Source organism: Citrus sinensis, chromosome 3 (assembly GCF_022201045.2).
Source record: "Citrus sinensis cultivar Valencia sweet orange chromosome 3, DVS_A1.0, whole genome shotgun sequence".
Taxonomy (NCBI): domain Eukaryota; kingdom Viridiplantae; phylum Streptophyta; class Magnoliopsida; order Sapindales; family Rutaceae; genus Citrus; species Citrus sinensis.
Window position 1 is genome coordinate 46664413 of NC_068558.1, and position 11062 is coordinate 46675474.

General features: G+C 34.6%; 2 protein-coding genes across 2 annotated transcripts; one reads left to right on the forward strand and one right to left on the reverse strand.

Annotated features, from left to right (window-relative positions):
* The first annotated feature begins 3830 nt into the window (after window positions 1-3830).
* Window positions 3831-5091, forward strand: LOC102606732 (chitinase 10). Its single transcript, XM_006492366.4, has 2 exons — window positions 3831-4401; window positions 4543-5091. Exons 1-2 carry the CDS (start codon window positions 3917-3919, stop codon window positions 4907-4909), a joined length of 852 nt encoding a protein of 283 aa, XP_006492429.2. The 5' UTR covers window positions 3831-3916; the 3' UTR covers window positions 4910-5091.
* Window positions 5092-8018: 2927 nt separating this feature from the next.
* On the reverse strand, window positions 8019-9448 carry LOC102607031 (auxin-responsive protein IAA20). Its single transcript, XM_006492367.4, has 4 exons — window positions 9215-9448; window positions 8879-9105; window positions 8677-8782; window positions 8019-8538 (listed from the first exon to the last, which is right to left on the reverse strand). Exons 1-4 carry the CDS (start codon window positions 9352-9354, stop codon window positions 8490-8492), a joined length of 522 nt encoding a protein of 173 aa, XP_006492430.2. The 5' UTR covers window positions 9355-9448; the 3' UTR covers window positions 8019-8489.
* Between the last annotated feature and the right edge of the window lie 1614 nt (window positions 9449-11062).

Sequence of the window (11062 nt, forward strand, 5' to 3'; positions counted from 1 at the left end):
TGATTATGTGTAGTCAATTACAGTGACGGCAGTATTGCCTTGCTGTGAATTATATATGCTGATATCTAGAAGAGACCAATATATATGTGTGTGTGTGTGTGTGTGTGTGTGAATTATATATACAGCCAGACATATTTATTAACCATGCAAGGATCTTTAAACTTGAAAGTATTTTGGAACTTGAATGACACCGTTAATTTTGAAGAGGAAAAGATGAACATCCATGCCCAAATATAAAAAATATTATCCCCTTTTATTACCCAAAATTTTTTTAAAAAAAATTAGAAGTCTAACAAAAGAAATCTTGAACCAACTATGGTGATAACGACCTGCAAAGAAAATAAAGGCACCCAAAGGTAATCCTAAAGCACGCCATGCATGACTGGCTATTTGTTGTTGAAAAAAGACTTTATATTTATCATATAGATTCTAAATTACATATAATAGCTAAAGAAGAGTGAAGAGTACAATATATATATATATATATCATATATATGGGTAAAATGAAATTGGCATGATAAGTTAAATATAAAGTTATAATGAAAAGTTATTATAGTCCATAGATGGGGAAGACAAGGAAAATAAATGCATGAAAGGGTTTGCTAATTGCTATCGAGGGTTCCGTGTTAAACTCATCTAATGTGATGGAAACTGACAAAGAAATGCTTTTCCTTTTTCCTCGCTTCCGTTTTAGCTTTGTTGTCTTTTTCTTTTTATTAGGGATTAGAGCCAATTCAGAATCTTGACTTTGTTTTTCCAAAAAGTCAGTTTCATAATGGGACCTAACTTGACGGTTTGATCTATTAGCCATTGGGTATCTGGATGGCTCAAGCTCGTCTTAGTAACTTTGAAAATGGAGCGACCTCCTTCTAGAGATGTGTTATCATTTTCAATCTTATAGACTTTGCTCTCTTCTTTTGTTGTTTTTTGAAATTGAATGGGGGCTTTTATTGCTGTCCCTCTCTTGCCTTATTATTTCTCTCATCTCTAAGCAGAAAATGAATTGGATTAACATCACGCCACCTAACCCAAACCATCAACTTAATTAAGCCTTTTTTTATTACAAAAACTTAATTAAACATCAGTTCGTCCTCTAACACCTTAGCTTGAGGGCTTAATTCATTTTACTGTTATTAATTTTTATTTTTCCTTAAAAAACTAAATTATTGCTCTATTAGTGTATTATTAGCCCAATAGTTCTTTCTTATGATTTTCTAATTATTTGCCAAACAATTGAGTCATACAAAAAATTAATTTTGGTTTGATGTAAATTAAACATTATGTAACCTAGCAACACCTTATTAGTTGTCCACCTAATTTTTAGCGTAAATTCAAAAATATACAATTCTTTTAAAAATTATCATCGATCCACACCTAAATTGTATGTGATCACTTTTTCATTAGTTGTGTTAGAATTTTGTAAGGAATATTTGAAAACAGACCACCGTGCCCCTAGAAATGTATGTGTTATTAAAGGAAACCGAGTATAAAGCTTAAAGCATTCAATATTTGTCCAAAATTTACACAATAAGTCTTTGTACACGAGAATAATTTACATATTATTTTCAAGGGCTTAAGAAGATATTGAAGTCTAAAGCACAACGGATGAAAAGAAAGGGCGTCGGCAAACTCTAGGTGCTGCTTTGGCCAGTCAATGCTGTTCTTTCTTTTTCTTTTGCTTCCATTCTTTGACTGTTAAAATAGATACAAGTTCAATGAGTTTGTGATCGCACGTTCTCACTGTCATCCACTGGGTCTGCCGTCCAAGTTTCTTCATGATAAAAAGTCATGGACCACTAAGAATTAAGTTGATGAAAATTATATAAGGGCGATAACATAACGACGCAATATGCCCAGGATTAAAAATATGACTGTGATTGTGAATTAAAATCAAAATTCATGCAGAAGCGGTGCAACTTCTAAGCTAAAGTAAATGGGTTTGGTGAGTGAAAACGAAAGTGATTTTTATTTGTAAAGTAACGAGAACAAACAGGTGGGTTTGTTTTAGCTTAGGAAAGACGTTCAATAGCGGTCTAAAGAGTTTGGAAGAAAGAAAGCAGAGGACCCTCTCCTTCCAAAATAGAAGGCAAGTTAACTCCCACGTTACTCCTAATCAATCAAAGTCAGTAACCAGTATTATAGGAAGAAAAGTTGGTGCTCTCTTTAAATTTTGATGAGACGGCTGGAAATAGAATGGGCCTTTTTTCTTCTTTGTCAAATTTGTCCCACTTCGCCATTTATTTCGTCTTCAAAATAGGACCACTTTTTTCTTTCTCTTAGTCTATGCGGAGAAGAATAGGTTATTAGCCAATGGCCGTGGATGTTCATATTCTGGTCGAACCAATTAATTTAGGCCACATCAATTTATATAAAATAAAATTATATAAGAGTTTGTAACTCTTTCATTAATCATCTTGTTTTCTATCCTATATACAGATTAAAAAAATTTCTAAGCGATGAATTTTTAATATCAATCATTGATCTAAATTATACAAATTTTAAAATTATAATTTAAAAGTAATCTTGTATACAAAAATATTTAATCACAAAGAAATAGAAAAAGAATAATATGTTATCTTAAATTTATGCAAATTATATGGGAGAAGAAGTGATGTGACTAATTATGGATGCAAATAATTTGCAGGAAAAATCTAAGAGCTTATTTGTTAAACATCTAAAGTCTTAAATTTTATAAATTTCAAACACATTTTTTCAATTTTCTTGTTTATTTTCCTAAACTTATGTTTGATGTTTGTTAAACATTTAAAGTCTGAAATTTTATAAATTTCAAACTTTTTTTTTTTCAATTTTCTTATTTATTTTCCGTAACTTATGTTTGATTTCCAGACACTTATTTTATAAAATAGAAAACATAATTGCTTCATTTATTTTGAATTATAAGTACATAAAATGTCAAATAACTATTTAAGATATTTTTCATTTATAAAAATAAACAAGATGTCACTTGTGTTTATATATTAAAAAAAAGTAAGAAAGAAATCCGATATGTCATTTAAATATTTATATTCAGACTCATTAAACTTCAATCAAATTAAGATCTATTCATATTTTTTAAAAAAATAAATAAATACTACCCAAGTGGGCTTAATTAGATTTATTTTGGTCCTTAAAATTACATTTTGTTTGGAGCGGGGTTTTGTAAGGACAATGTAGTTATGCTAATAGCATTACTGTTTTGGACCACACAATTGAAGCCCAGTTAGATTCCCACTCCAGCCAATACAAAAGACTTGTGAGGCCTGGACCAACATGTTTTCTGTTGGACCGGACAGTGAACTGTGGAAGATCTCTCAGGCCTTTTCACAAGGCTTGTGAAGCAGTGGACCAATCATTTATCCATTTTAATATTTTAGTGCTACTACCAATACACAGCAAGCATTTCTCAAGCGATATATTGAGACAATTTCTTACAAGAAAATCACATGCCATAAAAGTTTTGAGTTTTGACTTGCCGCACTGGCAGTGGCAGGCATGGATTATATCTTCCGCGTATGGTGGTCGATGTTAGCACAATCCACATTAATGGTGGACTTCAGTGGACAGCGATAACTCGAGACTCAGTCCAAATTCAATTTTTTTATGATTTATTCTCACAAGTTAACGTGGTTGGTGGGTGTAGTTGCTTGCGTTGACCACGACTGTCTTGCACCAGCAGTCGCCACTCATCACCCATGAATTAATCAATCAGAAAAATCCCAAGTCGAACTCTCAATCCAAACGCTTCCTGTCGAAAAAGTAAGTTATAATGTTGACTAATAATATTCTTTTCGTATACTATTCTATTGTCAAATTGGGTAAAAAACTTGAGCTCTGACTTCGTCGTAACGAATTGCAGGCCAAAGTACGTATATTTTAAGACCAGCTCTCTGCTGGCTAAGCAAATTCACAAACGCATATGGGCATGGCTTCTTCCTCCTTTCCTCCTCTCTTTCTCTCGTTCTTGATATCTATGAGCATGCTCCTCGTCCTCTGCTTCGCAACACACACAGCTGAAGCTAGGAGAGACAGAGACCCCCTCATCTCCAATCTTGTTAGTAAAGAGCTATTTGCTGCCATATTTTTACACAAAGACGACAATGCATGCCCAGCAAAAGGTTTTTACACTTACGATTCGTTCATACAAGCCACCAGTTGTTTCCCAAGATTTGGCAACGTGGGAAGTTTAGCAACTCGCAAGCGTGAGATCGCTGCTTTTCTAGCTCAGATTTCACACGAGACCACGGGTGGATGGGCAACTGCACCCGATGGCCCATTCGCTTGGGGCTTGTGCTTCAAAGAGGAAGTTACTCCTCAATCCGACTACTGCGACTCTTCCAACCGTAAATGGCCTTGCTATCCTGGAAAATCTTACAAAGGCAGAGGACCTATCCAACTATCTTGGTAACTATTATTTATACTCTTCATTTATTTATTTAAGCATTATATATTTGGTTAGGCTCATCAACCATCAAATGTATATCATATGCATGTATATATGTCTTTGGTTTAAATTATTTATTTATAGTACATACACATGTGCAGGAATTACAATTATGGACCAGCAGGGAAGGCCTTGGGGTTTGATGGGCTAAGGAATCCAGAAATTGTAGCCAACAATTCTCTGATTGCATTTAAAACAGCCCTCTGGTTTTGGATGACTGAGCAGAAGCCGAAGCCATCATGCCACAATGTTATGATTGGAAAATATGTTCCTACAAAAGCTGATTTAGCCGCTAATCGGACGGTTGGTTTTGGGCTGGTGACGAACATAATCAACGGTGGTCTTGAGTGTGGAATCCCTAACGATGGACGAGTCAACGACCGGATTGGTTACTTTCGGAGATATGCTAAGTTGCTTAATGTTGATACGGGGAATAACTTGGATTGTGAAAACCAGAAGTCATTCTAAAAACTTTTTCTGTTTGTTTTTAGGTTTAAATAATGCTTTCAAAGTAATTGGAACTTTGTGTTTTGTTCTGTTTTTATTTTCTGGATTCATTTCTGGATTTGAAGATGTATGCCGATTATAAAATGACGAGCAAAGCTGCTCGCACCCAAGGATATCAAATTGTGAAATTGTGTTGTGTCTTATTCATGTTATATTAAATTTAAACAAGCACGAATATAATCTATTTATTAATCGTGTCAAAACATTAAAATACGGAGACAAATGATTTATTAATTATATTAACCCATTAAATATATTTAACACTAAAAATTAATTTAGAAAATAAAAATATGTTAATATTATTCTTAAAAATATGTCATAGATAAGTTAACGTAGTATAAATATACACAAATAAATTTATAACGCTAAATAGATATGACATGAATAATTAATATAGTGCACAATATACATATTAGTTAATTTTTTTTCAATAATATTACCACATATTAGTTGATATTAATATCATAAACGTGTAATCATATTGAGGTGATCTAATATAAATATGAAATAATTATTTATTGTGTCATGTCCTGTCAACATTCAACCTATTTATTAATTGCGCGCGTCGATATCTACCAGTATGAATACGAAAAAATCTCTTATATTTGTATTGTGCAATCGTGTCGTAACCCACTTTACCCTCTCTACTCCCAACTAAACAAGATCCGTAAAATGAATATGACATTTCGAACATCTCTCTTGTCTTTATCATGTGGTCATTACTCCAGTCTCTAGTGCTTGGTGCTTGGGTTTTCGCTTCTAGAAATCGAAATTGTGTTTTTAAGAGTGCCCTTCAAAAAACTACCTCACTTTTCGCAGTGGATACCCGGCAATTAATAGGGTCTCGAATCTGACTATGATCTTGGGCCTAAGTTTTTTGTTCGTCCGGACACTCAAATCTATTGTTTACCATGTCAAAGCTTTATGTTAAAAGAAGAGTGGTGCTTTTAGCATCTCTTCATTTTTTCTCATAAAACTACTCTTTCATTGTAATTACTTTTGAGACCAAAATAAATTTAATGAAACTCATATTTTATCTCTTCGAATACTTCAACCTACAAATAAATTTGATTTTTCTGCAAATTTTTCATGTTTTAACAACCCACTTTTATAAATCAATTTTTCTTCTCCAATATCCGACTGTTCATTTTTCTAATTAATCTGTACAAATTTAAAATAATTTCTTCTTCCTTCTCCTCTTACAGGTTTAATCGATTCAATACATGAAGCCTACTTTTAAATTCTAAAACTAAAATATATTCAATTTAAATTACTTATTTAGCATTCAAAAAGTTATAACTTTTTTTTTTTTTTACCTACAAGATAGGTGTCACAGCTTCAAGCCATATAGGCCAATGCCGAGGCTTGGTTTGAGGTCTTGTACCAAGTCGAGGGCAACAGTGTGGGTGTGCGTGGAGACGCTCACTAAAGTAAGGAAAGTTGGCATGAGTCGTGATAGCAAGTAAGGTTGAGGTATCAAGCGATGCAAGTTTGGTGCACAGGATGGGGCGTGACAATAACTGGCGCACACTAATGGGTAGTGCATGAGGGCACACAAGGCAGTAAGCGCCAAGGCATGTGTGGACGGCGTGTACACTGGTGAGCAGCGCGCACAAGAGCATGTGAGGTAGTGCATGCCAAAGCGTGCAGAGGTAGTGCATAACCATAAAGCATGTAGCGCATAGCATATGGAAATATGCATAAGCGCCAAACTATGCGAATATGAGATGCACCCAGGGGACATACAGTGGTTGTGTTCAGACAGTGGTAGTTCAGTGTAGAGTATGTTGAATAGAAACTCTCTAGTTGAGGCTACGAAAATAGGCAAAAGTGGGCTAGTGCTGTTGGAACAATCAAGACTTAGTCAAGCACATCAAAAAATACCTAGGAACGTAGAGATCATGTAGGAAGTGGGCTATTGGTGACTTAATCAAGCTTTTCCTCGATTTTAGGCATAGTGGCTGATGGTTCCTAACCGCATGGGTAGTGGGAAGTGGCTTGCTAAGTAGTTTCATATCTTATGCCTTAATCACCTATTTAAGAGGGAACTGGGCAAATACTTCCTAAACTTGAGGGATTGTAATTTGAGATGACATCATGGGAGAACGCCACTTAACCTAGGTAAGTGGGGTTGTCACTTGTATATAAGGCATGGGTTCTGCACTTTGTAAATAGCTTTTTAAGCTTTTGGTTAGAGAGCTCAAGGAGCATTTAGCTTTGGCAAAGAAGAGTTCTTCCATTCTTTGTATAGAGTGTAGTCTCAAAGAGTACACAAGCTTTTGGTTTAAGCTATTTCTTTTCTATTGATGAAGATTTAGGGCCTGGAGCCTTCGTCAAATTTTTTGTGTTCTTGTTGCCTCATGCCTGATTCTTGTTTATTATTGTTGGTTTGGCTAGTCTATTGCAATAAACTCTATTACGGCGCACTCTGTTGACATTGTTGAATGGCTGGCTAAGTGAAACTTAGCACCATCACGCGGGTTGTCATATCTTCAAAGAAAAACTGGTAACAATAGGCATGATTGCATTCTTTAGATTTTAAACTCGGAAAGTACACAACGAAATTTAGAGAAAAAAAATTACAAATTAGAAAATCATTTATTTAAAGAAGGTCATTTTTGCTATTAAATAAATAGATTTCAAAACTGGATTTTGATAGAGATAACAGAAGAATGTTAGAAGCACCGCTCTAAAGAGTGATGGAAAGTTGGGCCATACAAAAGTAAAGATTTTCATGGATTGCTTATGGCAATTGAAGCAAACATTTGAGTAAAGATTCTCGTGTGGATGTATCTATGAATTTTTATACAAATTTAAGGTTCACAATGGTAGGAAGGGCTTTGAATTTCACAGTATTGTGAAATTCCAAATTCGCTCAAAAAGTTCATATAAATATCTGTCTGATAATTTTCTTTTATAGTTTGAAAATAGATCTTACAATCCGAGTGAAGAATAGAGAACCACTACTTGCTTAATCTATCATTTACACGTGTCCCTAAATTATCACTAAACTCAAAATGTTTAAACAAACAAACAAACAGCAGAGGACTATAATGGAGTTAAATTATTCATATATATGGATGGCCCTTAGGCGCATAGCCTAACAATGGGCTATTGCTCTCTCTCAATTGTTGAGGGTACGAGATTGAGTTCCATAGAGGCTCTCTTTCCTTACCACAAAAATATGGAATATGATGGGAGTTTTCTCTAATGTTGTTAAGTGGGAGTAGATTTTTGAACTAGTTTCAGTAGATTTTTGGACTGTATTGTAGACCCATAATCGTAATATTTTTGTAAATTGTAACCATTATATACGTATGGGATGCGTTTTTTTTTTTGAAGCTGTAAAAAGATTTGTTAGGATGCATGCACTAAGAAAATTTACAGCCAAAACACTACTATTAATGCTCGTATCATTTGCTCTAAAATATATACATAAGTTTCTGCCTACGCTATTCTTTTTCACTCCTGAACGAAATGTTGTTAGAAAAGAAAGAGAGGCATATATATATATCGATCAAAATCAGCTCAGCAGGCACTGCTACATGGCCCTCGTGATCTTTAATCTCCTCACAGTGGACAAGAACATCCTACAGGCAAACAACACAACAAGATTATCACTTTAATTGTGCTATAAAAAAACTTAATGAAATTATTTATTAAAAAAATCAGATATAGAAGAAAAATATATCGTTAATTAAAGGGATAAATATATAGATGAAGCTTACTCCCAAGGAACATCTCCAACCATCATCCAGTCCCCTTCCTTGTCTTCATATGTTAACACATGGCATGTCTCTGAATAAGCTGATACTGATCCGTCCATCTCAGACCCTGCTTATTTGTGCAATTAAAAATTAATTTTATTTTTATTTATCCAGTTAAACTAATTAAAACTGCACCAAAATACAGTTAAATTAACTAACTTACAGATAATATTGGTGCTGAACATATAATCGAGGGTCCTAATCAAGTCATGGTAACCGTCATGGGCTAATAGATCAAGTTTTCTGCCGATTGGGATCCCTTCCATGTAGACCTTCACAAAGAACGTAGCACTACTGCCTTCGTTTTCTTCTTCTTCTTCTTCGAGGGCTCTTCTCATAATAAGCGGCTTTGTCGGTGGCCAATCCGATGCTTGATCATCATCCCCCACACTAACATTGAATATACATAAATAACTACTCATTATTTATCATAACCAAGCAAATTAATTAATGATCATAAGCAGGGTTGCATTATCAATCGATATGTATGTATGCATACCTTGGTAGTGAAAAAGGGTCATCTTGTTGAGAGGCCGAGATGCTCAGTCCAAGCCGAAGATCAGTACTAAGGTTTCTTCTTATCTGAGTGCTGCTCTCAGTAGAAGAGGAAGAACAACTTGCAGCTCTGGCTTTGCCCATTTGCTTCAATTGTGGAGACTGAAGAGGAAGAAGCCGCCACCCTTGGGCTTCTATAAATAGAGAAATATGGATTATTACTCTGTTGATTGTTGGGGGAGGCATTTTCTTCATATGACTGGTGCTGGGCCTGATATGTTGCTGGAGTAGCCGACATGTACACGTGTCCATTAGAAGCCGAACTGGCATAATTTCCTTTTTGAACCCCAAATTAATTAAATGTGCTTCATGTGTGCATTATTATTTAATTAACTATTTAAACGTATATACATTTTGTCATTGAGTTCACGCTAAGGTAAAACTTAAAAAGACTCGTAAGCATCATCTTTCATGATCGCATTAATAGTAGACTTGAATTCCTCTCTCTCTCTCTCTCTCTCTCTCTCGTTAAAAGAAAAAGTTGAAAATTACATTCAATAGCATCAACTGCACATTTAAACACTATACTTTGTAAAGCAAATTAAATACTATTACTGTTAGGTAGTTGAGGGAATTATATGAATGTAGACAATTCTCAGAGTCCTTGGATGTTCCAACAGGATACAAAAGCATCGATGTTCGAATCCTTTGCGAGAATAAGTCTATTAAATTCGACCAGCTCGTCCCGAATCAATGTCCAATGGATAAGATTATCGTGTTAAGCACCCATGCCTTTGATGCTAATGCATATAATTAAGGGTATTGGTAATGATGAGAGTACTATAGGTGTTGTATAACAGAGTGACAGATTAATGTGGGTTTAATTAAATGTAAGACATGAAACATTTCCATTGCAAGCCATAGTGTTTCACAAGATATTTTAGTAAAAAAAACTATATAATATTATTCATTGCATTCCAGCCTTATTATATAATATGTCTTTAATTTGATGCATCTCAATTCTCACAACCCATCATCATTATGAGAATGGAGTGTCACCTGAGAAGATTGAAGACATACATATATGTTCTTTTTTTTATTTAAAAAAAAAAAATCTTTTCTTTTTAAGATCCTGTCTTGAAGATAATTTTGCAAACACAGGGAAAAGAAGAAAAGACATAAAGTGCACTTACATTGTTGATGATTTCTTCTACATTCAACAACATTATCCTTTCCCCACGTTTACACTCCACGTGTCTAATGCACGCATATCAAATTCATTCTTTATATATATATAAATATTTTAACTATATATTAATGGGCATGAAAAGGAACAGGCAATCTTCCTTGTAACTAAAGAAACGCCAATTGTTAGAGAAGAAGAGACTGAGCAACAACGGGTAATTTAACAAACAAACGAGGAAGAAAAAAGGAAAAAGGAAAAAACAAGGTAAAAATGTTCCCCGCTAGCCCTACCATAATGTTGCTTCAATTGGTCATCATGGGACTTTCTCTTCCTCCAACGACTTTTATTTTGTCTATTATGAAGTTAGAGCATAATCACCCAACGCCCGCCCCTTTCCACAAATCCGCCACAAAATCTCTTCGCAATTAGCTGTGTGTTTCAAATTTCACGCATCTGCTCCATCATCATGTCTACTCCTCTAGAATTATCAGTCAAACTAATTAGGATTGCTTTTTATTTTCCCATGCTATATTGTCTCCATAAACAGGCCCTACTATGGAGGCTAGATCCCATTTCCAGCCTTACTTTATCGACTTTTTTGTCTCATTGCCTGTAATTGATTCGTGACTTTTCCTACAGTGTGTTCTCTTGTTTAGTTGTTTTCTG